The following is an 18,421-nucleotide window of genomic DNA, read 5'->3' as shown; positions in this document are numbered from 1 at the left end:
ATTTTATATTTTAATATCTATTTTTAAATACCCGTGAAGAGTAGTGTTTAACCTGTGCCATCTGTGGTCAAATCAGATTGAAATTTGACGTGACGTGCGTCGATACTTGATAGTGACGTACGTGTGGTGTGGTTTGCGGTTGGCAAACAATTTTTTCTCACGCGAAGAGCTGCATGTTGCTGGATTGCTAATTTAATTCCAAAGAAAATGCACTGATACATTTACATACGTTGGCCTTTTAATTAAATTACTTACAGTGCCTATACCCTTTGAGATACTTTCGTCATTGGAAGACTCGACGGTTACCAAAATGAGTTTAGTAGGAAAAAAGTGCGAATCAATATCCCTATTGGAATCGAATAAAGGAGACGTAATACCGAGTGATATTACTCCTGAAGATGTTTTGAGGCTGGATAGAATCACTGACACATATCTGTGCAGCCCTGAGGCTAACGTATACGATATAGATTTTACGAGGTTCAAGATTCGTGATCTAGAAAGTGGGACAGTGTTGTTCGAGATAGCGAAACCGCCGACAGACTTCGGTGTGGACAGCGAGGGCGCTGAGGACGCTCCCGAAGAGCCCTTGGACCCGAACGCGGGCAGATTCGTGCGATATCAGTTCACCCCGCAATTTTTAAAGTTGAAGACAGTTGGGGCTACGTAAGTTACATTTATCGTCTTTGTTTTTATTGTTAAATATAGCATTCACCAATAAACCAGAGAGATATTTTAAAGGATTGGCTATATGCATGTAGAAAGGACTCCTTGACTTCTAAAATCTTATTATTACATTGTAACTAAAGTAACTGTGTTGATGTATTTTTAGCCCCCAATACAAAAAGGGTTGTTATAAGTTATAAAGTTGACCACTGTGTGTGTGTCTGACATAGTGCCTGTGACACCATAGCTCTTAAACAGATACACCGATTTGGAAGCAGTTTTTTTATTTGAAAGCAGGTTTTCTGTATGACCAAATATTATTTCAGTGTGGAGTTCACGGTTGGCTCGCGTCCTGTCAACCACTTCAGAATGATCGAGAAGCACTTCTTCAGAGACACCCTGCTGAAGACCTTTGACTTTGAGTTTGGATTCTGCATTCCATTCTCCAGGAACACTTGTGAACACATATATGAGTTTCCTACGCTGCCACCAGATCTAGGTAAAGTTTTATGTTACAATTTATATATGACTACAGTAGATTCTTAGCAAATCTGGCACCTGAAATTGTCAGATTGTTGGAACTGCCAGATTATTGGATTTTTATGGGAAAGAAAAGCTGTATATACAAAATTGCTCATTAATCTGGCAGTTTACACAGGAGGAGTGTACATTTTAAAATATTGTAATAACACCTGTAAACCAACCCTTATTACAGCAAAATAAATTGATTGATTGATTGATTGACAGCAGAACGCCAGATTATACAGCAGGTCACATGAGTTAGTAATATGTTAAAACATCGTTTAAATAAATAACTTATTCGAAGAGAACAAGATAAACAATTGCATGACATTTCTACTGCAATTACTGCAGTATACTATCACGGCAGGCACGGCACGACATTATTATCACGGCAGAATTGTCAGATTATTGGGCGTGCCACATTGGCCACGGAATACCAAGTGCCTACTGTACTAGCCACTACTCTGCCTGCTACTTCACCCATATAAATGTACTTAAAACCTTTCAACCCAATTTTCACCCCACAACGGATTGAATTTCAAAAGATCCAATATCTATCTATTAAGTTGTGCATTGTCTGTCTAATGTGATAAAATGTAACTCAAAGAGCAACTCTCAGTAATATTTTATTATTATTATTTCCTATATATATCAATCCACTGTTTTGTAAAAGCTTATTTAATGTTAGTAAATTTTGACTTCAGACATTGGTTCTGTAAATTATCATTATCATTTTTGCATTTCAGTTGAAGAGATGATTGCAGCACCGTTTGAGACATGCTCGGACAGCTTCTACTTTGTGGACAACCAGCTGGTCATGCATAACAAGGCTGATTATGCCTACAATGGAGGTATCAACAACTAAAGGTGCACTGTAACAGACCATATTTTGTAAATGTTTGGCCACTTGGCCAAATGGCCAGTAACTATGGGTGTCATGCTCTAGCACAGGGGTTGGTATACAGTGGCTCACAAGCTTAAGGAAGCTTTGTAGGGTTCCATACCAAAAAAGATAAAATGGTAACATGGCTAAAAATCTCGGAAACTACATATGCTATCAATTAAAAATTTGAAATAGTTATAAACAAGGCTAACCCAGACGCATTGAAACTGTTTTTATTTTAACCCTTAAATGCATATTGTTGCCAAGTGTATACAAAGCATTGGACAGCTCACAGATTCCTAGATCCTACATCCAAATAACAAATCATAAAAAAATAAAAAATCATGCATTTAAGGGTTAAGGTGCAATGACTATCCTTATGGAGCCCGTAAATGTTAACACTTAACTTTTTTATTTTTTGATCTTTGACACGACCCCTGCATTAAGATAGAGTAAGATGCCCATAGTTGCTTACGTTACGTGTGCCGTAATACGACACAATTATTGCATAAACATTAAAATTTTCGTGTCTACACAATCCTTTAACGATTGGCACTAAACTTTTTAAAGCTTTGGTTTTGGTCCAAGACACATAAATTGCAATTAATATTTTGATATTCCGGTATAGAATACAAGGAATGTTTTTCTCACATACACTATGTGTAACAAATGATCTCAAAATTTGTATTTATTTGTTTATAATTATATAATGCTCTAAGCAATTATTGGTTTCATATTTAAGAACTGAAAAAAAAAATATCTTAATCATTTCAACATTAATGTGTTCAATATAATGGTTTTAAAATGGGTATACAAAGTTGAAATTTATAAAATTATTATTTCTTGTACTTATAAATACATCATGCTCATGAGCCGAAACTATTAGACATGTATGTTTACATTATTCCGAACTGTAAGAAGTGTTTTGAAATCTTATTTTAAATTGCATTTGCGCCTAGCATTTATAATGGACTTTTAATAAGTTATCACTAGAGCACCCAATGTTTGATGTTCACAGAATTTTTGTATTTTATTTATATTAAAATGACATAACTATTGATAGAGTGACTGTGTTCTAGATCTTATCTTATAATGTTACTAGTATTGTAAAAGGCGTGATATATATTGAAAAGGATTAGAATTTATGTACATAATTCACTGGAAAGAGTGGCCAGAGTACAGTTGCAGTAGGATTATTCTATTCCTCTAAATGTAGCTTTGTTATAATAATTTTTTCATGTTGGAATTTATTCATAATTCACAAGCCCTGCCACGTTTTATAATAATTAACCATATTTTTTAATATTTTAGGAATAGTTACAAACTTGGAGCAGAATAAAAAAAATACGAGACTAATTTTTGACTTAAGGGGGTTGAATCTTTAAACAACAACTCATCTTAAGTCTAGAGAAAAAGAATATTAACACTATACACTATTAGATGTTAAAATGTGTGCTTAACCAGTTATATCTAGTCATTATTGTATGTCTACCAGATTGAATATACGGTAAGTACCGAAAATGAAAATGCAAAGAGATGAGAAGAGTCAGAAAGATAAACAATATGTTAACAACTACAGGGACTGAGAATTCAAAAGGGGTATTTACATATAAAAAATATTGTATATGTATGGCATCACTTGTTATCAAGTGAATTTAAAACGAAAAATATGTATGTACTTAAAAACAGGAACTACTGTAGGAATAAATAATTTGGTAATTACAACATAAATGCTCATTTCTATATGGCGTTATAAATTATTTTTTTTGTAATATATATAAATTACCATTTTAAGCCAGATCTAATTCAGTGCTAGTTCTTTGTTGTACGACAATACAACTGAGAAATAAAAGTCTTGAAAGTTGAATATAATATCTACATGACATAATCATTCAAAAATCATATTTTAAACCAGAATTGTTTGGTGATAGTGACCCTCTTTTCATAATTTTTCTTCTAAATTAAAACGCGCTATCTTACAATTGAATGTAAGCAAATTCTATAATAATTAAAATTAAAAAGGAATTAATGGAAAACCCCAAAATAATGTCTCCTTTTATGCCGTCCAACATTGTATACAAGCATTCTTGCTGAATAATAAATGTAAAACAGTGAAATGTGTTCATTTCATGTAATTTGATTCTGGGGTAAAATTAAAATTGGATGTAAATTTGTAAGTGCCTAAGCCTTTTGTTACTGTAATCTTGTTACTTGCTCCGAGTTATCAGAAAAATAAATAAATCAGCCAGCGGCAACTATAAAAAGTAACCAGGAGTCATCCATTGCCACGCATTGATTGTATTCGGATATCCAACAAATGGTCAGGTCTTACTTAAGTAATAATTATATCACATGTACAATAATAAATGAATGTTTTTTTTTTAATTAGGTAGAAACAACGATTACTTGCCTGGGTGAGAAAATGAGGATGCAAATAGTGATAGTTAAAGATTGTATAAAACGTATCTTGAAATATGAATTAAATCTTCAAAATTGCGCAAAAATTTAATCCTAATTTATGAGAATAAGCCATACTTTTATAACAAACATATGGAAATAATCCCCCTTATTTTTATTAAAATTTATTCTTACGCATTAGGTATGTGCGTGATTATTATAACAATTATAAATAAACTATTTTGGTGTTGTCTAATCGGCAGCCACCGCTTGAAACGCTAACTCCGTTAAAGATAATTTTCTCGCCCGGGTCCGAAAATTAATTTGATTATTTGTGAAATTTTTTACTACCAAATTTTTTTGTAACCAATTGGGTCGTGATTGGATCACGATCTCCTGAAAAGCCTTACTGAAGTGCATTTATGCGTTGAATTATTTAGTTCCATATACTTAATATTAAATGTGTTTGTACCATGTCACTGGCATCACCTCACTAGTTTTGTCGAAAATAAAACGTTTGAAAACATTTAGTTGTATAATTTACAATTTTATTTACCTACCAGGGGCCTATTGCTTAAGAATTAGCAGAAAGAGACTACCGCTAATACTATTAGATGTATTACTTACAGTTATTACACAATCGGCCCCATATTGTTTGTTGTACCACTTTTATTCAATATGTAGTAGATTGCAGAACTTTCACCTAGGATAGGTGGTAGTGGTAAACAATAAGTTGAATCTGAATTGGATACATATACACAAAGATTGTATAACTCCGTATGAGATGGATACAGGCTAAGGAAAAAAAGTGCCTCGAAAATCTAGACAATTTGATTCTCGAACAGATGGCGCCACCACGTTTTATCACCTTTGGCCTGTTCTCGATTAGATGGCGTTGAGGGTTTCGTTTGTTATTTAACAATTTTAACGCATATCAGTGAAAGTGGTGACGCGGCCTTTTCGGCCACGACCACGTCATGATGTCACCAATCTTCTCATAAATAATTTTTAAGAAAAAAAAAACCGACTTCAATGGGGGATGCCGCTGAAAGCATTCTTAGATTCCAGACAACGAAATGAAAAATACAGCATCTTTTGCCTAATTATGTAGAAAAGGAGGTAAACCGACCCACTTTTCTAGTAGCATTTCGTTTTTGTAAGGGTCGCAGTTCTAACTTAACCTAACCTACTTTTCTGGTAGCATTTCGTTTCTGTAAGGGTCACAGCTCTAACCTAACCTAACCTACTTTTCTGATAGCAGTTCTGTTCTGTGAGAATCGCAGTTCAAAAGCCACCTAACCCACTTTTCTAGTAGCATTTCCGGGTCCGGGTCTGGGTCCGGATCTGAGTCCGGGTCCGTGTCCGGGTCCAGGTTTGGGTCAGAGTTTGGTCCGGGTCCGGGTCCGAGTTGGGGTCCATGTTCAGACCCGGGTCCGGGTCCGAGTCCGGGTCCAAGTTTGGGTCCATAAGGAAGAGAACAAATCACCAAACGTGAACTATGTGTCATCGAAGAGTTCCATTCTGATCATCATCAGCAGTTCCACTTCATCAAATGTCACTTTTTTAAATTTAAATGCTGGATTTGTTGATGAAAATACAAAAATCACTATATGTATGCCTTTCACATTTGAGGAGTTCCCTCGGTTCCTCGTGGGTCTCATCATCAGAACTCGAGCTTGACAATAATATGTCTTAAAAACTTAAGTTGCTTAACAAACATAAAGAAGTGGACTAATCGCCAAACGTAAACTATGCGTCATTAAAGAGTTCCATTCTGATCATCATCAGCAGTTCCACTTTATCAAATGTCACTTTTTAAAATGTAAATGCTGGATTTGTTTATAAAAATACAAAAATCACTATATGTATGCCTTTCACATTTGAGGAGTTCCCTCGATTCCGCATGGATCCCATCATCAGAACTCGAGCTTGACAAAAATGTTTCTTGAAAACCTAACTTGCTTAACAAACATTGCGTCATTGAAGAGTTCCGTTCTGATCATCATCAGCAGTTCCACTTCATCAAATGTAACTTTTTTTAAATGTAAGTGCTTGATTTTTGATGAAAATACTAAAATTATATGTATGCCTTTAACATTTGAGGAGTTCCCTCGATTCCTCATGGATCCCATCATCAGAACTGCTTTTTGACAAAAACGGGACCAATCTGTATGTATATACTTACAATCAAAAAAAGAATTTTCAAAATCGGTCCAGAATTGACGGAGTTATGGAGTAACAAACATTAAAAAAAAAAAACTACCGAATTGAGTATCCTTTGAAATCTTGAAGTCGGTTAAAAAAGCAGTCGCTGGTCACTATGTCGACCAAACTGTGTAGTTACTTAAAAAAAAATTAGTGAAAGAACATGGGTCAAAATCGTATAAAAATAATAAATGCAATCGTTTATCTTCTACTAGACTGTACAACAAGGGCACAAAGCGATTCATCTTATACACGAGGCAATTTATTGGTACGAGCGGCAGCGAGGACCAATATAGCCGAGGATAAAAATAGGCGTGTGTGCCCGAGTTATACACACTGCTTTTTACTTCGATTGTGAGTAAAATAAAACAATGGCAAACAAATAAAATACATTTAATTAAATTTTAATGTGAAATTTGAACAATTAGAAGATTACGGACTTTTGTAGCCAAATATTGAGCATCGGGAGCGGTGTTTAAGACTGTTTCCACATGGTTTGCCGTGAGAACCTTTGATTTTTTGGTTTTGTGCCCATTAGAAAGTCTTTTCAAAAAACATGTAAGGTTCACATAGGGTTTTATATTCACGTCGTTTTTCACCTGCAACGTACTCTTAAGCATAGAGTACACACTCCATAATGTAGGCGGCTTCAATTTCTTGGACAATTCGTCGAAATATAAGAAAATACCTTCCGAGAAAGTATCGACTAGTTTTTCGGCTCTCCAACTCATGAAATTTTCGTATACAGTAAGATATTTTTGTTTGGATTTCTGCGGCAATAACTGCTCAATAACATTTTTCGCTTTCCTTTCCATTAAAGTATTAGGCGAAAACTGTAATTTCCTCCTCACTCGACGACATTATTAAAAATAACAATCGTAAAACAGCAACAAATTGCAAAGCCGCAACAAGAGCTTCCCGCAGTTCCCGCCAATATTCTTTTTTTTTAATTTTTAACACGTGATATTTACCTTAAGCCCACTGCACACTCGTGCGCGAATCACGGCGAAAAGCCGCGGACGCGAGTGTGGTGTTGATTTCGCTAATTAGCGAACTGTCCACACTCGCGTTCGTGGCTTCGCGCCGCAATTCTTGTGGAGGGCATTTTAAGTCTTTATTCATACTGCCAAATTATAACTACATTTTGTAGTTTATTTCTATAATAATTATGCTGTATTGTAAGATTTTAATGATTTAGTAATATATAAAACACGGATTATTAAAAAAACGGGCTGTATTAAGTGGAATAACAATATTATCCGATTATATATATATATATATATATATATATATATATTTATTATAAACTGATCGGCGATTGTGTACTATGGCAGTGATTTGATTGTCTTAGTCTTTAAAAAATATTACTTTGTGCACTGGATCATAAAAGTAGCATTTTGTGCAGCCTACATCTAGCACAAAGGAGAACTTTACGAGCATACACACCAAGCCAACGAACGCCAACGAACGCAGCGCCGCGTGATGCCTGTTCAAACAGGTCGCGCGCGGATCGCGCCGGCCTCGCGCTCTCAACACGCCCGATACAGCAGCATGCGCGTGACAGAGATGTTTGAAAACGAAATTTCGATTTTCTTGTTTCGCGTTAGACCCTCAGATTGTGGTAATGGCGCCCTCTACGCAGAGTTTCGCGTAATATTCCCTATTAAGTCTCCTTGTCATGTCGGTAATGAAGTCACGCGTCACACGCGTGGTATTGAAGGGGATTTACCTTGTCAGTATGCGCACTACTAAAAATTGTCTTCGCTCTTTGCTTCTCTCCTAGCATACATCATATCATATCATTCATTTGCTATCTATGATTCGCAATTATTACGTATTATTTTATTTTATTTATTTTTATTTTTTACTATTTAAACTAAAGACCTATAGCCCGCTCCAGACTACGCGGCGCGAAGCCGCGAACGTGAGTGTGTAGTCGATTTCGTTGATTAGCAAACTAGACTCCACACTCGCGTTCGCGGCTTCGCGCAATGATTCGCGCATGAGTGTGGAGGGCGCTTATTACAAATAATCACTCATGTCCCAGTCCCGGTGGGGGTTCCGTCTAGGGGTTCCTTAGCTGGTGCATGGTGTGTACGACATTCTAGACAAATTCTTGTCGATGGTTTAAAAAAAAGCGAACGCACTTCCTTTCCTCGAACCTCGAGCGTCGGCGTCGGGTATTTCGAAGAACGCCGTCCAAGGACTTGTTAACTTGTTATGCTCATGTGTTGAGATTTGAAACCGGATTCCGGCGGTTGAATTAGTGAATGCGTAATAAGTTAACTCATTTCTCGAGATCCACGTGCTTCAAAATGTCGTACAACTCGAACAAAAACTATTATGGAAATAGTTCAAGAAATAACCATGGCGGATTTGAAAGAGACCATGAAGGTTATACACATGTTTATACGGATGGGGCGTGCTCATCCAACGGCCAGCAAGGAGCTAGAGCTGGTTATGGAGTCTACTGGGGAGACAACAACAGTTACAACAGGAGCCAGCCAGTCTCCGGCAGGGCCACGAACAACACCGCAGAAATACAAGCTGCTACAGAAGCCATGCGGACCGCGCGCGAAAATGGAATTACCAGACTGGCCATAAACACCGACTCGAAATTTCTCAAGGATTCGGCTACTAAATGGATGCCTGGTATGTTTGTTTCTTTACTTTAATATGTATGCTATTGGGTGTGTTTGGGGCTGCTGCGCGTTACTACTGCTACCATGACTCCATGTCTCTCAAGTAAACAAGTCTTTGTTCCTTTTGTGTGTGCGCGTGCCCATTGTTGGTGAGCGCGTGACCATTGTGTATCAGCGAGTGGCATGCGCTCACCAGCAATGGCCACGCGCTCAGCCGCTCACCAACAATGGGCACACGCACACACAAAAGGACCGAAAGGCTTGTTTAATAGATTTTAGGGTCTGGCCACAGATTTAATATTTATACGCTAGATGACGCAAATACCACGATTTGTTTTTAAAACTAAGCGTGCCGACTTTTTCATACAAAATTTACGCATAATATAATTTTAAAATTAAATTTTAAATCTGTGATAGGAAATATGTTCTTGCCTTTGGGTGCTCGCAACTGACGCTCGTGGACTGTAAAGTAAAGAGCGACAGAGCGACGGTCAACCTCGATGCTTGGTTGGTGTTCGGACACGCGAAGTAGATGCATTTGCGTCTTCCATGGTATATTTATTTCTGTGGGTCCGGCGAAAACATCATTTGAAAAGATGCATACATTGGCTAATTAATATTTTGTTAAACATTTACATAGCGGCATCCCTCTGTCCCAATTTTTAGTTTAAGTAGGGTTAAGCCTCTATAAGTAATACCTTTAATCCCAAACATTAGGCATGTAGTGTGATAATTGCGATATCTCTTCTACCATGGACCTATTATTATTATTATATTGTTTAATACACTAGCAGCTGAAAGCTGATGCGTGTATATCACTGCACTTGTTTTTTTTTACTATTAGGTCTATTAGTGTATTAAGTATATTAATTTGTTTATAATTTGTCTTAATAGGTTGGCAAGATAATGGATGGAAGACTGCATCTGGAGAGCCCGTGAAGAATCAAGCTGACTTCAAAGAAATGGTTCGGGCCCAGGGAAATCTTGACATTAAATGGAACTATGTCAAGGCTCATGACGGAAGTCATGGCAATGAGATGGCTGACAGGTTTGCTAAGGAAGGTGCTGCTAAATATAAGTAACTAATGTTACACACTATCTTTGCTTTTATCTCTGTATGGAGACTAATTATTATATCTAGAATGTTGATTTAAGCTGAGATTTATTCTATATAGAGACTAATTGTAAGTGTTGATTTTCTTCTCTAAAAAACTGTGGTCTTTGTACCACCAATATTGTTTGTTTCACATTTTTTTATCTTTTTATTGGATTAGTATGTGGCTCTTAAGGGGCCCACTCACTATCAGTCCGCCGTATGATATCGGCCTGTCAGTTGTTAGGAACTGTCACATTTTTGTTCTGACAGGCCAATATCGTCCGGCGGACTGATAGTCAGTGGGCCCCTTTAGTTTATTTTACCTCTGTATGGAGACTAATTATTATATCTAGAATGTTGATTTGAGCGGAGGTTTATTCTCATAGAGAGACTAATTGTAAAGGGTGATTAAAGCATAAAGAGCTTCTCTAAAAAACTGGTCTTTGTACCACCAATATTGTTTGTTTCACATTTTTTATCTTTTTATTGGATTAGTATGTGGCCCTTAAGGGGCCCACTGACTATCAGTCCGCCGTACGATATTGGCCTGTCAGTTGTTAGGAACTGTCACATTTTTGTTCTGACAGGTCGATATCGTCCGGCGGACTGATGGTCAGTGGGCCCCTTTAGTTCATAACAGTGTCAATATGCATGTAATATGCATCAAATAGAACAACCAAAAATTGTACCAATTATAGATGATCCATCTATTACAGAGTTATATCTATCTTTGTTATTATGATTAAAATGTTTAAAAAGACTGTGGGTAAACGTAAAATCAGTCTGTTTTTTGTATGTACAACTGATACCTTACTCCTCTATTTTTATAATAAATAAACAATATTATAAAACATTCACTTGTATCTATCATCTCATCGAAATACAATTAGCGCCACTTGCACCTGGAGTTACCATGGTTACTGGTACAATTCGGTTTAGGCGCACTTGCACCATTGCCATGGTTACCAGTACAATTTGACACTTTGTTGACGGTTTAACCCATGGAGACTATATAAAGGAGCCAAATCTCTATGTATGAAAAGTGTCCATCAAAAAACAGTAATTAGGCGGCGCCACCATACACCGAAATACTACCAAAAACAACCTACGTAATTTAGTCGGGTTATTTGTTGCCTTATATGGTTCATGTTATACTCATGTCCCAGAGCCTAACTAGCGCCACCGGAGAGATTAGGAACTATTATTTAAAGCTGAAAGCGGTCACTTGCAACAATTCTGCCATAAGAGATTGGCGTCCTATAAAGGAGCCAAATCTCTATGTATGAAAAGTGTCCATCAAAAAACAGTAATTAGGCGGCGCCACTATACACCGAAATACTACCAAAAACAACCTACGTAATTTGGTCGGGTTATTTGTTGCCTTATATGGTTCATGTTATACTCATGTCCCAGAGCCAAACTAGCGCCATCGGAGAGATGAGGAACTATCATTTAAAGCTGAAAGATGGTCACTTTTGCAATAGTTCTGCCATAAGAGATTGTCGTCCTTTCTATACCGTCCATACTTACAATATCGAAATTCGAAAGCTGTCAAATTACTATTTAAGTTAAGATTGTTTTTTCTTCTTTTTTTTTGTTTATAGTGTCACATAATAAAAAAAAGTTTGATTAAAAGTCCGAGTTACTTTGGGAATTAATTGTATCGAGCGAAGTGTCATAATTCGTGTCTCGGAAGCTGTGTTATTAAAGATAATATAATCAAAAACTACATATATTTTTTCCACGTCTACGAATATCAAATATCGTGTAGTAGGTAAGTACTCTATATTTTAACTGTTAATAATTTTTCACCTCAGCAGCTCGAACAAACCTACTTTCGTCACTCCCTGGAGTGAGGAAAGTGCGACTTTCCTCACTCCAGGGAGTGAAACAATGTAGCTTTTTAATTTAGTGAAGGCCATGAACTTCATACTTTTACGGTCCGGTCCGGTCTCGTATCGTATCGTACATATTATAATACTTTTTTTTTCTGTTTATTCTGTGTAATTCGAAATACATTTTAACCTTTAATATGTTCTCACTACTGAGGTGAAAAATTGTGTGTGCAACACGAGAGCAAAGTTATTTTACATCTCGTGTTTTTGAGTCCCTCGCTACGCTCATGATTCTACATTAGAATCACTCGCTTCGCTCGTGATTCAATTATAGAATCTTTCGCTTTCTCGGGACTCAAAATAAACACTCGCAAGAAAAACCAACTTTCCTCTCTTGTTGTACAAATAACTATTTCAACACACTTGCTCAAAACAACGTTTTTATTCCACCGATTTTTGGCTCATTATCCTAGATATTAAACACGCGTGCTCTTTCAGTGTATTTTTCCACTCGTGCTTTTTCATTATATTATCCGATTGAGTTAAGAAGCTAACTGATTGCTAATAATATGCATGGAAAGGGAGCCTTCTTTAATTGGTCGGACTGGCGGGCACGGGCGCGCCCGACCGCCTGCGCAGTGCGTGGCGCGCGGCCCGGCCGGCCCGCCCGCCGCGCCGCCCGCGGCCGGGGCGAGCGAGGGCCGGCCGTCAGTACGAGTATGATAGATAAAACACAATACTGTTTTAACTATTAAAATTTGATTAATATGAAAGTTTCTTTATTTTCTCGCAAGTGTGTTGAAAAATGTCGTATGAAACGCGTGTGCATTGGTCATTACACACATCGGCTTTCTTATTGCGCGCTCGCTTACAGCTCGCGCGCACAATATCGCCTCGTGTGTAATGGCCAACTTAGCACACTTGTATCATAATGTACTATCGAAGTTCGCAAATTGCGGGGATCCTCCTGTCACTCTAATTACGGATTCATTGGAGTAAAAGAGAAAGATCCCCGCAATTTGCGACTTAAGTGACTTTCGGTAAGTTCGCGTTCAAAAAATCCTTGCGTGCTTTCTATGCTAGCGGAATGAAAGTTTCTTAGTGTATTTTTATTAGCTTCATAATGAGTCGTCGTTATTTATATATATATTATATACTAGCTGTGCCCGCGGCTTCGCCTGCGTGGAATTCGGTCTGTGTCAGTAAGCGGCTAATTCACCCCTAATTTATCTCCCTGTCCCCTGGAGACGGAACTTAAAGTAAAGTTGACAGATGGATACGCTAGAGGACTGTAGTCCAGATAAAATATTTTACAATTAGGTACCTACCACCAAAGATAGATATAACTCCGTAATAGATACAGTCCGTGATGGATACAGTCTAAGGAAAAAACGTGCCTCGAAAATCACGAAAATTTGATTCTCGATCAGATGTCGCTACTACCTTTTGCCTACTCTCGTATAGAGGGCGTTAACGGTTTCGTTAGTTATTATTTATCAATTTTAACGCATATCAGTGAAGGAACATGGGTAAAAATAATAAAAATAATTAATGCAAATAAAAAAAATCATTTATCCATATTTAAATACATTTTATCGTATTTTTATAAATCTTCATGTTTAGTTTTAAAGTGTGTCGATAGATGGCAGTGAATTTACTGTGGTTACAAAATTTACTATGACAGTACCGCTCTATAATATTATATCCTCTTTGCTACCACTAAATAAAATTACACTCCAAAATGTTTTTTTTTGCCCTTATTCAAATATTTGACGTGATTTAAACGGCATAGAGTAGTAGGTGTATATCGAACGATACAGTACCATTTTTGTATTTTTACGTCCTTGACTGTACCTATCCAAATCGGGTACACTACATATTTCCGAAAGATTTTATTCCGAATATTAGAATGTCGAATTTTATCATTCCGATTTTTAAATGCTCGGCCCATCAAAATTCCGACTGTCATAATTACGAATGATGAAAATCACGAAGATTAATATTTCCGAAAACCCAAAAAGCCGAATTTTGTAAATTCCGAAATACATAATTCCGACTATAACAATTCCGATGGTGGCAAACACCGAATTTAACATTTACGATTTTCAAAATCACGAATTCGGAATTAATTGCCCTTATTCCGAATTAACGTGATTCCTATTTTAAATATCCCAATTTTTAAATTTCCACTTTTTTGGCAACAGTTCGTTTTCTTGGGGGTCGCAGTTCTAACCTAACCAAACCCACTTCTGGCAACAGTTCGTTTTCTTGGGGGTCGCAGTTCTAACCTAACCCACTTCTAGCAACAGTTCGGGTTCGCAGTTCTGTCTAATTTATTTATGCCGAATTTTTATGCCAAAAATATTTTATGCCGAATTTAACATGACGCGGCACGACAGGTACCCGTAATAATTACTAAAACGTGAGTCTTCATTTGAATATCACGGACTTCATTTTTCCGGTCTTGTAAAAAACCGAATTTCTGAATTCCGAATTATTTTATTTCCGATCGGACAATGATTTTTCGGAATTTAGGAATTCGGAAAAAAAATATTTTCGGAAAAGTGTAAAATCGGAACTTTCAGCTTTCTGTCAAGTGACAATCGGATTCAAAGTTTTCGGAAATAGCACATTCGTGATTTTATTCCATCGTGCTTTTAAAAATCGTAATTTTGATATTTCGGACTTATAAATAATCGGGATTATGAAAGTCGTGGTTATAAAAATCGGAAAAACGTATTTCGGAATATTTGGGTGTTCCCATCAAAATCATGTCATCCAAATCGGTCCTCCAGTCAAATCAGTCTAAGCATGACGCCGGCGGCGGGCAGCGTCTGCCCCTTTTTTTTGTTTTCGGAGTGGGAAATGTATCTGCCCCTACGACTTGTTGATGGTCATAGCGAAGCAGACGCTCACGGGGACCTGTATAGGCACTTGAAGCGGAACGGGAAGTTGCTCGGAATGAGGGGGATACGCAGGATGAACACGGCTTCTCCGGCGCCACACTCCGTCAGGATCTGCGCCTACATATGTATTGCGTACGATGTATTTGGGATCACAATCGAGACTCGCGCTGGCTTGCCGTTTCAGCCGAAAGCGAAGCGACCTGCCTGGCTAGAGCGCCACTGAGTCTCTCACCGTGGTTTTTTTCAGACTCCTGAGACCGTGCCCCTTGTGGCCGAAATGCATTGCGAGACTTTCGCGAAAGATTCGATTTTTTTCGGGAAGGCATGGTAACGCGTATAAGTCCCAAATCGTTTGACATTTACTGAAAAATGATTTTTTTAAAGTACCCACCTGCGTGACCATTATTAAGAGGAAAGGGCACGGCCGCTTCTCCATGCAAACGCAGTCTCCAGTTTTTGGATAAAAACTACCCTATGTTCCTCCACGGGACTCAAACTATCTCTATACCAAATTTTATCTAAATTGGTTTAGCGGTATAAGCGTAAAGAGAAATTAAAAAAAGTTTTTTTCATATTTTTTGTGTTTTCACTCGGGAATGGTGTCATTTTGATATCATAAATGAATTCGGCATACCCGATTTATACAAAAACGATACCTAACTTGGCCTAGTAGCTAAAATGATATAGTTATCAAGATAAAGTTTTTAACCCCTTTTTCACCATGGGGGATGAATTTTTAAAAACACTGAATAAAATTTTCGTGCTTATTAATATAATTAACGTTTTGAGAAGTTTTAAGTTCCTGGCTTAAAATAAAATTTGCACCCCAAGACAAACTTTCATCCCCTTTTCAACCCCCTGAGGGGTTAAATTTCCAAAAACGTCAAAATTAGTTTTTTTGTAATCGTCTATCATACCTTTCTAAGAAGTTTCAAAGCATTTGTAATGGATTCAAACTTACAACCCCCTTTTAACCCTGTTAGGGGACGAATTATTGAAAACGCTAAAATCACTTTTCCTGTATTATAATAATATGCCCATTATACAAAGTTTCAAGTAACGCACCAAAAAAAAAAATTGAACTCCATACAAATTTTCAACATCTATTTCACCTCCTTAGGGGATGAATTTTCAAAAACGCTGAAATTAGTTTTCTTGTATTTCAATAATATATCTTCTTACGAAGTTTCAAATTGCTAGCTTAAAATAAATCTTGAACTCCATACAAACTTTCATCCCCTTTTTAACCCCCTTAGGGGTAAAATTTCTCAAATTTTTATAGCCTATAACCTGGCCGTGGATTTTTTCGACAGATTAGTAAAGTTTGCATCAAAATCCGTTCAGCCGTTTTCATTTGTAGCGCGGTCAAATAAACAGACAAACAGATAAACAGACAAAATTTTTAAAAACTGTTGGAATGTGTTCTGTTATCGATTCTAAGTATCCCCAGCCAATTTTTTTTCGAATATCTTCCATGTACAGACTTTCGACCCTCTTCCGCTTTATTATATGTATTATATGTATAGATAGTATATATGTATATTATATTTGTATATATGTGATTATATGTTATTTTAATTTTATTTTTGCTGTTGTATTTGTAGCACCGCCCACAATATCTCTGCTTAGCCTTAAGGTTGACTGGTAGAGAATGCCTTATGGCATTAAGTCCGCCTTTTGTACTGTAAGGTTTTTCTTTTGTGCAATAAAGATTAAATAAATAAATAATAAAATTATCAACGTCTCTTAGAAAAATATGATCATATAAGGAGATTTTTCGCCTTCTGGCTTAGGGAACGGCCTTAAAAGCGAAGAAAGTAAGTGACCTTGCTGAATCACGCTCTTGTTGCTTATTGAAGTGAGTCGGCTACGTCATTTAACCGACGTCAAAACAGAGGTCAACCTCAACAAGCAAGAATTTATTAACCTTTTCCGCAATTACCACAAATTAATGCAATAGACATCACGGTGGCGTCAAGTCATCGTCATCTTCCTCGCGTTGTCCCGGCATTTTGGCATGGCTCATGGGAGCCTGGGGTCCGCTTGGCAACTAATCCCAAGAATTGGCGTAGGCACTAGTTTTTTCGAAAGCGGCTGCCAAGATGACCTTCCAACCCAGAGGGTAAACTAGGCCTTATCGGGATTAGTCCGGTTTCCTCACGATGTTTTTCTTCACCGAAAAGCGACTGGTAAATATCAAATGATATTTCGTACATTAGTTCCGAAAAACTCATTGGTACGATTGGATTGAAAGTCGCACGCCCTTACCGCTTATGTCTAGGGGTCTCACAGTCGCTCCTCGAACGGCTCGAACCTGACCATTGCAAACAAGGGTGTTTGTGTGCTGTAATCTTGGGTACTGACTATGTTGGTTTTGATGTAAGGTGACCTTATATGCAATATTTTAGTTTTTTGGTAGTTGATAGTTAATCCTGCATCGTGGGACCAATTGCATAACACATCAAATTCGCGCTACATCCTGCGTTGTCCATCCAATCCTTTACTGGATTACGGTATAGCGAGAAGATGGTGCTGCCATCTATCCAACTAGATGGTGCTGCTATCTACTTAAAAAAAAACAAATCAGAAAATATTTCATAAAATAATTTGATTTGTTTCCTAGTTAGATAGATGGCAGCACCATCTCTCTCGCTATACCGTAATACAGTAAAGGATTCGTATAGGAGGTGCAAGCACACACTGCTCGCCCTCAGAGTTGGTCAAAGACGCCTAGCCTTTCAAAGATAGCATACACCAGAGAATTTGGGACGGGTACCGCCGTGGCCGGGTGGTCTAGTGGTCAGGACGGCCGCGTAAGCTGAAGACGCGGGTTCGATTCCCGCCTCGGCCACCGTTGAACTTGGTCGCTTCTTCCTCTATGTTATTTATTTCAGTTTATGATTTTGATAATGCTTTTTTTTATGATATAGGAGGCAAACGAGCAGACGCCTGATGGTAAGCGATTACCGCCGCCCATGGACACCCGCAACACCAGAGGGGTTGTAAGTGCGTTGCCGGCCTTTAAGATGGGAGTACGCTCTTTTCTTGAAGGTTTGAAGGTCATATCGGTCCGGAAATACCGCTTGGCGAAAATCGGTTCCACTGTGGTTCCACTCCCAATAAAACATAGAGGGATGGGATGTTTTCATTAAGTAACATATCTATATAGCAAAGATAGATATAACTCCGTAATAGATGGATACAGTCTAAGGAAAAAACGTGCCTCGAAAATCCACGAAAATTTGATTCTCGATCAGATGGCGCCACTAGTT

The 18,421-nt window shown here is 37.5% G+C and overlaps 2 protein-coding genes and 1 long non-coding RNA gene across 3 annotated transcripts in view; 2 read left to right on the top strand and 1 right to left on the bottom strand.

Annotated features, from left to right (window-relative positions):
- The window catches only part of LOC134750165 (uncharacterized), a 169,429-nt gene that overhangs the window by 27,321 nt on the left and 123,687 nt on the right, over positions 1–18,421 (bottom strand). The gene's annotated exons all lie outside the window — the stretch shown is intronic.
- LOC134750153 (protein unc-119 homolog) lies at positions 101–4,991 on the top strand. The gene is made up of 3 exons (XM_063685274.1): positions 101–663; positions 990–1,162; positions 1,932–4,991. The coding sequence occupies exons 1-3, from the start codon at positions 311–313 to the stop codon at positions 2,048–2,050; spliced, it is 645 nt and encodes a 214-aa protein (XP_063541344.1). The 5' UTR covers positions 101–310; the 3' UTR covers positions 2,051–4,991.
- Positions 8,804–12,235, top strand: LOC134749893 (ribonuclease H1-like). Its single transcript, XM_063684896.1, has 2 exons — positions 8,804–9,322; positions 10,207–12,235. The coding sequence occupies exons 1-2, from the start codon at positions 8,941–8,943 to the stop codon at positions 10,392–10,394; spliced, it is 570 nt and encodes a 189-aa protein (XP_063540966.1). The 5' UTR covers positions 8,804–8,940; the 3' UTR covers positions 10,395–12,235.

This window comes from Cydia strobilella, chromosome 19, assembly GCF_947568885.1.
Source record: "Cydia strobilella chromosome 19, ilCydStro3.1, whole genome shotgun sequence".
Lineage (NCBI taxonomy): Eukaryota > Metazoa > Arthropoda > Insecta > Lepidoptera > Tortricidae > Cydia > Cydia strobilella.
The sequence above is the reverse complement of the archived record's forward strand: the minus strand, read 5'-3'. Positions and strand labels throughout refer to the sequence as shown.

Excerpts from the sequence above, each read along its gene's own strand:
- LOC134750153 (XM_063685274.1), top strand. The coding sequence starts at position 311 with ATGAGTTTAGTAGGAAAAAAGTGCGAATCAATATCCCTATTGGAATCG. Across the intron at positions 664-989 it reads TTGAAGACAGTTGGGGCTAC|TGTGGAGTTCACGGTTGGCT; the intron begins GTAAGTTACATT and ends ATATTATTTCAG. Across the intron at positions 1,163-1,931 it reads TACGCTGCCACCAGATCTAG|TTGAAGAGATGATTGCAGCA; the intron begins GTAAAGTTTTAT and ends TTTGCATTTCAG.
- LOC134749893 (XM_063684896.1), top strand. The coding sequence starts at position 8,941 with ATGCGTAATAAGTTAACTCATTTCTCGAGATCCACGTGCTTCAAAATG. Across the intron at positions 9,323-10,206 it reads GGCTACTAAATGGATGCCTG|GTTGGCAAGATAATGGATGG; the intron begins GTATGTTTGTTT and ends TTGTCTTAATAG.